General features: G+C 39.4%; 1 protein-coding gene across 2 annotated transcripts in view; it reads left to right on the top strand.

The window, feature by feature from the left end:
• WDR48 (WD repeat domain 48) overlaps positions 1-14,109 on the top strand; it is a 45,559-nt gene that overhangs the window by 29,253 nt on the left and 2,197 nt on the right. The window contains exons 12-19 of one of the 2 annotated variants that reach the window (XM_043442321.1): positions 3,213-3,320; positions 3,630-3,726; positions 5,825-5,920; positions 8,042-8,147; positions 9,094-9,181; positions 9,866-9,901; positions 11,516-11,592; positions 13,483-13,675. In XM_043442321.1, the coding sequence (XP_043298256.1) occupies positions 3,213-3,320; positions 3,630-3,726; positions 5,825-5,920; positions 8,042-8,147; positions 9,094-9,181; positions 9,866-9,901; positions 11,516-11,592; positions 13,483-13,675 (801 nt within the window). The remainder of the gene's footprint in view (positions 1-3,212; positions 3,321-3,629; positions 3,727-5,824; positions 5,921-8,041; positions 8,148-9,093; positions 9,182-9,865; positions 9,902-11,515; positions 11,593-13,482; positions 13,676-14,109) is intronic. The other variant, XM_043442322.1, reaches the window with a different exon arrangement.

Raw genomic sequence — 14,109 nt, 5'->3', positions numbered from 1 at the left:
ACATATGGCCCTTCTTCGTGTTGTTGGTATATTTGTTCTACAAATATTTCTGGATTAAATGAATATTCAGTTCAGTTCAACACAGTGCAGAGAACTGTGTTGAGGGTCATAAATGATGAAAAATGATCCCTTCTGGTTGGAGGGACAGCAGAACACAGGATGGCCTACAAACAGAAGTGGTTACTTACAACTGGAAAAATCAGGAGAACTTCACGTGGAGAAATCATTTGAGCAGGGCCTTAAAGGATTCCAGCAGGTAGATTATGGGTAGATTTTAGGAGGATGGAGTGAATAACAGACACAAAAGAGGAAAGACGTGCTCATTCAGGGCCAGGTGAGCAGTTTTGTATAATAGGAGACCTGAGTGAATATAAAGGAGTAGTCGGGGTTTAAGGATGAAAAGTGAGATTCATTCATGAATTGTAGGCTCCAGACTTGGCCGGTTTTTTTTAGCACTTACTAAAGATTCTTAGATGAGTTTAGAGCAGGAAAACTGTCTAATCTAACTAGCTGAAGTCCTGGTAGAGTCCTGCTATCTGAATTGGGAGGTAGTTCTACTCAGATGGGGCACTACGCTGACATGCACCATCATTGGCATTTTTGTGTCCCTGGCAGTGTCCCATATCCAGATATTAGACCTTGAGGTTTTAAGATCAAGTGATCAGGCAAAATAGACATGACATTAAACAAAGGTACGGAAGTCAGGAGTGCTTTTAGGACCATAGGCTCAGAGTTGAACAGAGCTGCATTCTGACCTTGGCTCTGCCACCTGCCAGCCAAATCATCTCCAGAATATTCTTTCTTTTGTCTTTATTCCTAAAATCTGGGTCTTGCCTATTTCTTGGTAATATTAAGGGAATGTTTGAGAAGTATATATTGTAATGACTGAGACATTATAGTTAGGAGGTTGTTGCACTAATACAGTGAAATATATTCCTCTGGAGTAGGGTGGGAACAAGCAGGTGTTTTAAAAAAAAATAGAATAATTAGATATTTAAGCTTGTGGATAAGAGTGATGCTTTCTCGATGGCTCAGTGGGTAAAGAATCTGCCTTCAATGCAGGAGACACAGAGGTACAGGTTCGATCCCTGGGTCAGGAAGATTGCCTAGAGGAGGAAATGGCAACCCACTCCAATATTCTTGCCTGAAAAATCCCATGGACAGAGGAGCCTGGTGGGTTTCAGTCCATGGGGTTGCAAAGAGTCAGACACGACTGAGTGACTAAATACACAGGAAGAAAAGGAAGGAACAGAGATTAGTGCTTGGCTTTTGGATTAGTTTGGAAGTGTTACAGGGAACATAAGAAGAAAAAGGGTTATTGGGGGAAAGGGACAGGCTGAGAGAGGTAACAGATTTGAGTTTATGTGGGATGTCTGGTAGAGGTGTTTGCCGGCAGAGAGCTGTACACCCTAATATATGGATGAGAAAGCTGGGCTGGAGAAATGGCTCGGCTGTTGTCACCTGGAGATTGTAACTGGATCCATGAGAAGGTCAGTTTCCAAGAGATACATCTATACTGAAAATGGAAGAAACCAAATCATCTCCATTTCAAGAATTTTTAGAAAAAGAAGCCAAAAAGATGTTTAATCAAAAAGGGGTCAGAATGCTCAGAGCCAGTGGCGGCTCAAGGACTAATTGTCTCGGAAAGGAGCTTGTGGTAAGCTGAGCTAGCCTGCTGAGAGTTTGCGTGAGATAACAGAATGGAGTATTCATGTGGATCTAGTCAATGAAGATGACAGTGTCTGGGAAGGAAGTTTCTGCCAGACGGAGTGGGTTGAGTAGTGTTGGGGAGGTAAGGAAACAGAATTTGAATAGAGGCAATCTGTGATGATATTTGACTGGTGAGATAGGCAGAGGAGGCAGTGACTGGAGAAGATTTAGAGATGAAAAGGTCAAGGGAGGGTTTTGTTTTGGTGTTAAGGTATTTTTAAGATGGGAGAAATTTGATCACGGTTCACTGTTTATGGGGGGAAGCCAGTAGAGACATGAGAGGGTAGATGATGGTACAAGGCCCCCAAGACTCAAGAGATGAGGCAGTCCAGGTCCAGCAAGAAGGGACACCTTTTTCCTTGCACCGGGAAGAACAGTGGCAGAAAGTTAAGGGGATTTTGTTGAGGCTTCTCTTTTTTTAAGGAGTAGAGGTCAGAGTCACGTGCTGAGGGCAGTAAGAGAGGTGGTGGTGGCAAGGTCAGAGATAGGAGGAAAGTAGAGATTTAACAAAGATGTCGTGGGAAGCTGTGGAAACAAGTTCCAGGTAGCATGGATAACTATCCCATTTATAGTAGGAATACTGTCAAGAATTTCAGAGGCCGCGATGACCTACCTGTGTGTTGTCCACGGGAATGTTGATGTTGTCCAGGAATCAAGCAAGATCGCAAGATGGGTTGCAAGACATTGAGCCAGGCTCAAGTTGCCAGTGAATGTGGGACAGTAGCCACAGAGGTTACTAGATGGCAGTGAGGAAAAGGGGGTACAGTTTACTGCAGCTAAATGATACGGGCTTAGAGAAAGAGTTTTTCCATAGTGATGGTGGAATGATGGTCTCCATATGCCGTTAGGGAGTTCTGGGATGTAGAAGAGGACATGGGGTCACCCTTTGAGAAGATGGCTGATGAGATGGGCCCCTCAGGAACGAGCCAGGTTGCTGTTAGGAGGAAGAGGTAGAGGGAACATTCTGTCTTGTGGTTCAGAATTGAGATGAACTTATTGGACATGCTCCATGGCACCAGGTGAAGTTTGGAACATACTTTTGGGGAACGTAGGTATTTAGGGAATGAATAAGAAAGATTATAATGGTCAAGAAGGAGAAACTTAAGATTGCTGCCTATATATATACCTATTATCTGAAGGTAGCTTCATAGTTCTCTTCAAGTGCTTACAAACTGTTTTTTGTTCCTTCAAGATTTTTTTTCCCTTCCTTTAACATTGGTTACAGATAAGTGTGGTGGTATGTTATATCAATATCAGCAAAATTAAATTACAGTTTCCAAAAAAAGAGCATTTTGTGGTTCTTTAATTTAAAATTTTGCTAGGAGATAGTTATTTAAAGGTAAACTCTCTAAGATAAAAATGTTTGATGACATTCTTTCTGAAACATATTTTAATCTCGATTTTATTTAGGCAAATGTGTAAAATTTTGAGTAGCTAAGTCAGAGTCAAATCAATTGACCACTTAATAGTAATAATTATCATACTTTCTTTTTGATGTATAGGCATGTAAAGTTGAAGATTTGGGCAAAGTGGATTTTGAAGATGAAATTAAGAAAAGATTTAAGATGGTATATGTACCAAATTGGTTCTCAGTAGACTTAAAAACAGGGGTAAGTTAGCAGTTGATATTTGTGCAATTTTGGATAGTTGAAAGTTTCTCATATAGCTGAGGATTAAGTATTAGTTTTGGAGTCCTGTGTTTTTAAGTTTGAAAGGAGAAGATTTTATGCCGTTTAAATGCCTTTTCATATCCCAGTATATTAAATTGTAGTTGCATTGAATCATACAAAACACATTTTTTATTCTGAATCTGTGGCTTAGCACTCTAGTCAAATAGTGCAAATGAATAAGGATTTAGAGACTTACTTGAAGAATGTATTCAAATAGAATGCCACTAAACAATTTTTCTCTTTTGACAGATGTTGACAATTACTTTGGATGAGAGTGACTGCTTTGCTGCTTGGGTTTCTGCAAAAGATGCTGGCTTCAGCAGCCCCGATGGGTCAGATCCAAAATGTGAGTTTGTGTCCTTCCTTCCCTACCTCCTTCCAAAAGAATAGGTAGATCTGTGCTGGTTTTTTGCTATATGCTCATCTTTTTTGTTTATAAACAATATTTGTGTTTTTAAAAAATTATTTTTCAAGAAATCTATATTTAATTCTCTCATATGGAAATGGAAAATATTACATTTTAAGTATTTTGGAATCTTGAGTTTTCTCACAATGTATGACTTAGCTTTAACAATTAAAGCTACTCTCTACCCTTAAAGCATTCAAGAAATCTGTTAGGTAAGGATAAGTGAAGCTAGGAAACAGTTTTACCCCCTCCAATTAAAAAAAAAGCATTATTGAAGTATAATTGACATATCATGTGTTGGTTTCAGATGTAAAGGATAATGATTCACTATTTGTATATATTGCAAAATAATCACAACAGTAAATCTAGTTAATAGTTAACATCTGTCGCCATGTATAGACAGTTTTTCTCTTGAGACTTTTTAAGATCTACTCTCTTATTAACTTTCAAATTCAACTTTTTGCAATACAGTATTAGTAAATATAGTCACCATGCTGTATGTCACATTCCCATGACGAATGTATTTTATAACTGGGAGTTCATACTTTTTGACTCCCTTCACCCATTTTGCCTATTCCATTACTCCTACCCCCGCAACATCTGGCAACCACCAATCTGTTCTCTGTTTCTATGAGCTCTGGTTTTTTTCTTGCTTTTTTGGTTTCAGATTCCACATGTAAGTGAGATCATATGGCATTTGTCTGTGTCTGACATATTTCGCTTAACCATAAGGCCTTCAGGGTTCATCCTGTTGTCACAAATGGCAAGACTTCATTTTTTTTTTTTATGACTGCATAGTATTTCTTTGTGTGTGTGTCTCATTTGCTTTATCCATTCATCCATCAATGGACAATGAGGTTTTCTGTAAATAATGCTGCAGTGAACATGGAGGTGCATATATCTTTTTAAGTTAGTGTTTTCCTTTTCTTCAAATAAATACTCAGAAGTAGGATGCTAGTTATGATAGTTTTGTTCTTGGGGAACCACCATACTGTTTTCCACGGTGTCTGCACCAACTTACATTCCCATCAGTAGTGCACGGGGATCCTGTTTCTCCTCACACTCTCAAACATTTGTCATTTATCATCTTTTTGATTAACAGCCATTCTGACAGGTGTGAGGTGATATCTCATTGTGGTTTTGATTTGCCTTTGCCTGGTGATTAGTGATGTTGAGCAAGTTTTCATGTACCTGTTGGCCATCTGTATGTCTTCTTTGGAAAAGTCTATTCAGCTCTTCTACCCATTTTTTTAGTCAGATTTTTCCATTTTTTTGCTATTGAGTTGTATGAATTTTTTATATATTTTGGATATTAACCCATTTCTGATAAATAATTTGCAAATATTTTCTCCTATTCAGTAGGTTGCCTTTTCATTTTGTTAATGATTTCCTTTGCTCTGTAAAAGCTTGTTAGTTTGATATAGTTCCACTTACTTATTTTTGCCTTCATTGACTTTGCTTTTGGTGTAAGATCCAAAAAAATCATCCACCAAGATCATTGTCAGCAAGCTTATTGCCTGTGTTTTCTTCTAGGAGTATTATGGTTTCAAGTCTTACATTCATCTCTTTAATCCTTTTTGAGTTAATTTTTGTGTATGTTGAGAAGAGACTTATCTTCATAAGAGTCTATTATATTTTATTAATTATATCTTTGATCAGTATTCTTCTAAGAATGTAGCATGTAGAGATAACTGATATATATACAAAATATAGTGGCTTTATATGGAAATAGCTCTTTAAAGAATACAGTTTCTGTTGTTGTTTATTCATTTTCAAAGAATGGCTATATCTGAACAACCAAATAGAATATCTCTTTGCTTGATATTATCACTGCTTTAAACATTGTAAGGTGAAATTTTAAATAGACTTTATGAAATACGTAAAGTCTTGCTTTTAGACATCCTTTGCATTGGGTTAGGAATGTAACATCAGAATATGTAGAAACTTTTCATTTTTATTTCTCTCCCTCTATTTTTAAGTTAAAACTAATGTTTCTCTTTTCTGTTTTTTTTTCTTTTTTTAACTGACTCTTTTGCAGTGAACTTAGGAGGACTTTTACTCCAGGCACTCCTAGAATATTGGCCTAGGACACATGTGAATCCAATAGACGAAGAAGAAAATGAAGTAAACCATGGTTTGTATTTTTATATTAGGATAATTGGTTTTAAAATTACTCTGAAGTTAAGGATATTTAGATTGTTATCCTGAGAATTTTAAATATAAAATTTTTTTTAAGCATTTGCTAAAGTATGACATAGTAAATAGTTGTGGTGTGCTCAATTTATTGCCCTCCCTTCTACATGCTAAAGAATGTCCATCCAGTCTTAACTGAGATATCAAAGAACTTTTAATTGGTGAGACTACACGAAGTATATAGAATCAATCTGGTATATTCAGGTGACCTTTGTCCTTAAAAATAGGCAGCTTAGCAGGTTTATTCTAAAGGTACTTCTCAAGGTATTGTGGACCTGCTGGATTTACCTCCAAAGCTAGCTATTTAGCTGCATTGGAAAGCCAGGTTTGTCCTTGTGAGGCATATTTCACATTGGCCTGAAATCTAGATATTCCCTAGTCTGATGATCTACCTGATATTGGCTCAAAAAATCAACTCCCAACTCAGAAGTGTCAGGGTAAGTGACTGTGTGTAAAGAATTAATGTCATTGAGGACATTCTGAAGCTGTGTGTGCCACAGTAACTCACTGTGCAGCATGGGAGAATTTGGAACTTATGAGTTTGGCTCAGTCTGATTAAAGAAAAGAGGGGAAAAATCTTAAAACAGCACAGCTGATACGTAACCTTGAGTCCCACCCACTGAGGACCTGCTCTGCTAACGATTCTCTGCAGATTGCCTGTTTGTGGTGGTCAGCAGTGATGAAGCCCTCCTGCCAGAGACTGTTGTGGCTGACTGATTCATCCAGAATAATTTTTGGAGTTTAAATCTGTTTTGCAAGGATGACATGCCTCTCTGTAAGCCAGTGTCCTGATGTCCCCGTCAAAGAGAGAGCACTGACCCCACACATGATGGCGTTTCTTTTGTCAGCTGGCTCACTTCATTCCCCTTCTGAATTGTACAGTGAACTGTGAGCCAGAGTCAGTGGAAAGATCTGCTCACAGAGGGTCGAGAAAGCTAGGTTCTGGTATGGGCTCTGCCATTTTATCAACTCTGCAGCTGTGGGCGTGCTGCTTCCTGTTCTTGACTTGTCTTTCTCCATCTATAACCTGACAGGGTGCCCTCGGAGGCCCAAGGAGCCAATAAAGACTAAGTAATGAAAACAAAGGGCTACAGGCAGCACCTCTTGAAGGCAGACTTTGGTTGGGGGAGTAAAGAATAAGTCACAGGAAATGGCAAATCATCCTTAAAATCAAATTGGCATAGTGAAGGCAGGGCAGGACCGAGCCAAGCTCAGGACACGCACACTCTACCTGTCTGGTAATCTTGCTGGAGCTGCGCGACACACAGTGGACACTCAAGCAGCTTGGGTTACATGTGGTGGGCAGCTCGAGTATTCGGAGGCCTGTAGTGAGTTGTAAGTGACGATAATAGAGATAGATGGGCATGGATCTCTCCATTCAGGGACTGGCATTCTGGGTGGGCAAAGCACCGCTTACATCTGCACCGCGTGATCAGAGTTGGTGCTGTGAGGGAGGGTCTGAGAGCGCTGTTGGTTGCAGAGGGCGAGATTGCTTCCAGATTCCTTCAGAAAGTGGTTATGAACGAACTGGTACTTGAGGGGGAGTCAGCTGCAGAGAGCTGACTGAAATGAAATCTGACTAAAATGAAATCTGTAGAGAGCAATAAAAATGAGTTTATGACCTCTCAGAGATTTTGTTTTTTACCAATACCATTAGTTGTGGCTGCCATTAAATATAAATTTTTTTTTCTGACACAAATTTCTCTGTGCTTGGTGTTTTACCAATCCCCACCCCACCAGCACCACAGAAAAGAGCAGATCATCGTTTATAAAGAGACTGTTCTAGACTTCCCTGTGGCTGAAGTAGGTGGTTATGTTTTTGTTTTAGATCTCAAACATTAATCTCTAAAATGTAATCATTTCTCATGAGATATGTCACACATTGCCGTATTTCTTATTTTCAGGAACTTTGTTTTTTACCTTTATTTCCATCTCTAGCTGACTTACAGGACTTTTTGACTTAAAAATCTTGCAATGGTTGGGTCCTGTGGAAACAAAATGTTTAGAATCTGTGTTGTTAGCACTAACTCTGGATACTGACGCCATCTGTATTTTTTCCTAGTAAATGGGGAGCAAGAGAACCGAGTACAGAAAGGAAATGGCTACTTTCAAGTGCCCCCACACACCCCTGTGATCTTTGGTGAAGCTGGAGGTCGCACCCTCTTCAGGTATGGGTAAGAAGGGCTCAGAGTGCATCCTGTTTGCCCTAAAGTTTTGATTCAAGCAAATGTCTATTGTTAACTTCGAGGGGTGTCTGGGTTTTGGTTTTTCACCTCCCTGAAATAGTTAAGTGTCTGATGCTATTAGACCCCATCTTAATTGAGAGCTGAGCCCCTAGTGATAAAATGAGGTTGATACCTTGTGGAGGTTGATAACCTTGCCTCAAGGCAGCTTCTTAGTGGTTTCTGCAGGAAATGCTTTTTCTCAGTTAACCAGCAAGACTGCCAGGGTGAGGGGACAGATGACTTCACCAGAAGTCCCCACCACAGGACAACATCTGAGTAGATAACTTCCCTCAGCCCAGGCCAGGGGAGATGGACTGGGCTGCTCCTGGGAACTGTCGTGCCCAACAGTGGCTTGACCTGAGATGCAAGGCTGTCCTTCATGAGGGCCTGCAGGCAAGTGCCAGACTGGCCTCACCTCCAAGTTGCCAGCCAGGGCCCAGGAAATGTCATGGGAGAAGGCCGTGGGCCAGAAGTAAGAAAACTATCTGTCTTGCCCTTGAGAGCAGAATTCTCTTCCTTGATGGGGAATTCCTGAGAGTGTGGTTACTGAAAACATCCTGACCCCATATTGTGTGTGGAGTGCCATGCCCTGTAGCACTGGTGGGCGACCTCAGGTGCCTTGCCTACAGCCAGCTTCCGTCCTCACCCAGGGGCCCCAGCAGGCAGCTGTGGTATATGTCTGGCCTTGGAATCTGGGAGCCTGAGTTTTACGGCTTGCTTTCACTCTTAGCAGAATGTCATTCTGCCTGCCTTCTACTTCATTTCCTCAGCTGTCAATTGGGGGTTATCCTGAATGAACTCCACAAGGTCCCTCCCTCTAACATTTGTTAACAGTGATATTGGGATCCGTGCTTGTTTTGTCACTTACTACATGATGGATTATGTTTAGGCTGCTCTGCCGAGATTCTGGGGGTGAGACTGAGTCCATGCTTCTTAATGAGACGGTGCCACAATGGGTAATTGACATCACTGTGGATGTAAGTGTCCTTCACTCCCACTTTGTCCTCTTATTTTTTTCCAAATCATGAAGAAAATTAACTGTATTAGATGGTATAATCTTTCATTGAAACTAGACTGCCAAGTGGAATCCTCTTCTGCTTCTGTGCAGTTCCAAGCTGCAGAGAAATATTATAATTATGTCTCTTTCTATCTTTATTTTTAATATATAAAATGTGCTTATCAAAGAAAATAATAAATGAATAAGGTGAAATTCCCATCCTTTTCCAAACATTCTCTTCCATTCACTTCCTATTCTTCCCAGAGGAAGTAAATATTAACAGCTTAATGTAAAGCCTTCAGTACCTTTTTCTGTGCATACACAAGTGTATATTATTTGTGTCTATGTGTGTCTAGATATATGTGATCCATATATAGATCATTTTATTTTGCACAGAATCTACTGTTCTATACTATTCTACAGTTTGGGTGTGTTTTTTGTTTGTTTGTTTTGTTTTTCACTTAAAAATATATTTTGGACATTTTTTCATATCGGTATATGGATCACTTCTTTTTAATGACTGCATAGTATTTCATTGTATAAATGTACCATGATTTATTTAGCCAGTCCCTATTAATGGACATTTAGGTTGTACCCAATGTTTTCTGTTACAAACAATGCTTCAGTGAACATCCTTGTATATATATCTTTGTGTACTTTTTAGGGTAAATTCCTAGAAGTGGAATTGCTGGATCAAAGGGTATGCACATTTTAAATTTCAATAGATACTGCCAAATTGCACTCCACCAAGGGTGTACCAGTTTACACTCTCACCAAGTGTGCGAGCCCAGTACCCCATACCCTCACCAATGCTGGATACGTAGAATCTTTGCTGAAAGATAGACATCTTATCTCATTGTTTTAATTTTTTTAAACTTAGGATGAGGTTAAGCATCTTTTCATAGTGGCCATTTTTATTTCTTTTGTAAATTGCCTGTTTGTATTCTTTACTCGACTTTCTATTGGGTTATTTGTCTGTCTTATTGACTTGTAATAGTTCTTCATATTGACTATTAACCCTTTAATCATTCTCTTGCCTCTTGATTGAATTTTTGCTTTGCTCATGATGTCCTTTGGCAAGCAAAAAGTTTTAATTTTTATATGACCAGATTAATCCTTTATGGTTTTGAGTTTCATGTCTTGCTTAGGTATTTCCCACTCCAGAGTAGCAAAAATGTTTTCTTTTGTTCTCTTCTAGTATGTTTATGATAATGCTTTGTATCTAGATCATTAAAGTATTAGAATTTATTCTGTTTGGTGTGAAGTAAGATGCTCACTTTCTCCAAATGGATAGCCAGTGTGTCAACACAATTTATTGAATCATCTAAACTTTTCCTACTAATCTGAAATGCTATTTTATCATATACTAAATTTCTATACACACATATAGAAATAGCATATATAGTTATGTGCTATTGACCAATTTTATGTCTATTTAAAGCCTCATGAAAAAAGATTTAATCTCTAGAACCTTCTAGAAAATTTGTTTTCTGTCCCAGATGAACTTCCAAGAACTTAAAACCAGTCTGACACCTGATGGATATTCTAGTCTTCTCTAAATTTGAGCTCCCCATAAACCACTACTTCCTTTGAGTGTGAAACTCACTTGGATGCATTGCTGACTTTAGGCCTGTGGCTTATTCCCCAGAGGAAACATCCAAACAGGATATGACATGAGGCTCAAAGGGATTAATTCCCATAGCAAAGATGACCAATTAATTTTATCATTTATCTAAGTGTATGGTTTACATCATGTGGACATCTAGGTGGTTGGCTGAACTTTCCACTCTTATTTGAAACCTCAGACCTCACTCTGATGTCAGAGGTAAAGCAAGTTAGGAGGACTTGATTGACCTTTTCAGGTAGGATAATGGACCTTACCAGCATAGAGTGTATGGTTTTGCTCAAAAGTGAATGTTGTGGGTTTCTCTCAAGACAGTTAAATTTTTGTTCTGGCATTTGAATGTAGACTTGAGATTTTGGTTTGTATGGCTTAAAGAATTAAAATAAAGTTTGTTTCCCTTTAATACCTTGAATTGTTATTTGAGAAGAGCCATGCTGCAATTTTATATTGCCACTGACACTGCGTATAATTTGTCTTTATTTATGTTTTATTACAAAATGAAACATTATACTTTTCTAATACCCTTTCTCTAAGGCTGACATAATTTGATAGCTTACTCTAAATTTCATAGAAAGTCACTTTTAAATGTACAATAGCTATTAACTTGTGAATCATGTTTTCTTATTGACATCATTTTAGTTTATCAACTAATAGAAACTATTTTACCTTTTTTCATTTTTAATATTTCAGAAAAATATGCCCAAATTCAACAAAATTCCTTTCTACCTCCAACCTCATGCATCTTCAGGAGCAAAAACCTTAAAAAAGTAAGTACATGGAGTGTTGTGCAATACTTTGATCTGATTAATTGCCAGAGATTTCTTTATTCCTCATGATTACATTTATAACACAGGAGGCAAGTACTAGATCTTAGGCTAACTTCATAATACTGAAAGTTTATATAATTTAACCATTTACAAAGTATGATCTTCCCTGGTAGCTCAACTGGTAAAAAATCTACTTGCAATGCAGGAGAGCCTGGTTCGATTCCTGGGTCGGGAAGATCCACTGGAGAAGGGATAGGCTACCCACTCCAGTATTCTTGAGCTTTCCAGGTGGCTCAGCTGGTAAAGAATCCACCTGCAATGTGTGAGACCTGGGTTTGATCCCTGGGTTGGATTTAATTAATTGCCAGAGATATTTTTTATTTGTTATGATTACATTTATAGCACAGGAGGCAAGTACTAGATCTTAGGTTAATTTCATAATATTGAAAGTTTATATAATTTAACCATTTACAAAGTACCTACTATGGCCAGTTGCAGATGTTCAAAATAAGACATGGATTTTGTTTCTTGCCATATTCATAGTTTAGGACACAATCTGTGTATAATTGCTTTTATGGATACTTAGGGAAAGAAACGGAGAAGGCAGTGGCACCCCACTCCAGTACCCTTGCCTGGAAAATCCCATGGACAGAGGAGCCTGGTGGGCTGCAGTCCATGGGGTCGCTAAGAGTCGGACACGACTGAGCGACTTCACTTTCACTTTTCACCTTCATGCATTGGAGAAGGAAATGGCAACCCACTCCAGTGTTCTTTCCTGGAGAATCCCAGGGACAGGGGAGCCTGGTGGGCTGTCGTCTGTGGGGTCGCACAGAGTCGGACACAACTGAAGCGACTTAGCAGCAGCAGCAGCAGGGAAAGAAAAGTGTAGGGGAAAGAAATGAATCTGTGACTATAGCTTTCCAGAAAGGTTTCTTGAAGGACATGGAATTTGAGCTGGACATGTAAGATTGGTCAAAAGAAAGATATTTCAGGTCCAGAAAATGGTTTGATCAGGGATGTGGAAGTAGGAGCTTACATAAGATATTGTTAGATTTCCAAACATACACACAAAAAAGAATAGAAGAATGAACCTCATTATCCCATCAAACAGCTTAAGTAACTGTCAGCATATGGCTAAACATTGTGTCATCTATACCTCTATCTTTCCTCCCTCCCACTGAATCCCCCTGCCTAGACACACACACACACACACACACACACACTCATACTCACACATTCACACACTCACACATCAGACACAGAGGATTATCTTAAAGCAAGTTCTAGATAGCACTTCAGCAGTATTTAATGATTGATGTTCAAGATGGCTTTTAAAGTATGAGCCTAAACCATTTGATTTGACCATTATTAACTGATGTCAGAGATACAGAAATAGGTTTGGGGATAAGGAAGTTGCTGAATCTAGTTTTGGACATGTAGAGTTTGCGATGCCTTTGGGGCATCAGCTGGAGCTGTTGGGTTGGTGAGTTTGGAGATCAGACAGGCAGTTGAAACTCGAGGTCGTGACTATAGGAGGGAGCCCTGGGAGAAACGGGTACAACCGTCATCGGAGCCTAATGAGCACCAGGGGCTGCCTTCCTTTCAGGAGCATTCAGTTTGCCCATGCTCTGGGAAGGCCTTTAAGGGAATAGAACCTAGAAGGCTATTCTTTATGTATATAATCTCACTTATTTGCACACAATCTGTCTTAGGAGAGGACACTGTAAGAAATCTGTTGGGAATTGTAAAAATGGAAAGCAATGACTAAGAACATGTATTGGTTTATGTTTTTGTGGTATGATTTAGCCTTATCAAATGTTATCACCAAAGAATATGGGAGAGAATATCCAGTGATTTCCTGATGTCACCATCTGCCCTTGCCTTTTTCAGGGACCGACTTTCTGCTAGTGACATGCTTCAAGTCCGGAAAGTAATGGAACACGTCTATGAGAAAATCATCAACTTGGATAATGAGTCTCAAACCACTAGCTCTTCTAATAATGAAAAACCAGGAGAACAGGAAAAAGAGGAGGATATTGCTGTATTGGCAGAGGAGAAAATTGAACTTTTGTGCCAGGACCAGGTAAATGGACTTGAGGACACCGCCCCATTTTTTCCAGTGCTGGTGCTCAGAATTTCATAATGTGGTAGGATTGTGGTTTCCAGATCTGTTGCCTTGCGGGGGTTGAGGGGAGGGCCTCTGCTTTTAGAGAGACTGTAAGGAGCGCCGGGTCTCCCACCTATTTGTGAGGCCCTTTTTGGAGGGCTTGATTAACCCACCCTAAAGCTTCCATTTACCCAGGGGGCAGTTTTCAGGAAGGGGACAAGGAGATTGAAATGCACACACAGACAGATGTGGATGTGCTGGTGGCTTTTTTTTTTGTGAAAAGAAAGCCACGTGCTCATCTTGATGTGCAGAGCAGCATCTGCTGTGTTAAAGATCTGAAGAGGAGGTGAGTGGAGCATCTGTGCAAATGCTGTAAATGAGGATCCAGTTGAGGCATTTCTTCAGAACGG

Source organism: Cervus canadensis, chromosome 22 (assembly GCF_019320065.1).
Source record: "Cervus canadensis isolate Bull #8, Minnesota chromosome 22, ASM1932006v1, whole genome shotgun sequence".
NCBI lineage: Eukaryota > Metazoa > Chordata > Mammalia > Artiodactyla > Cervidae > Cervus > Cervus canadensis.
Note: the sequence above shows the minus strand (reverse complement) of the source record. Positions and strands in the feature narration are given on the sequence as shown.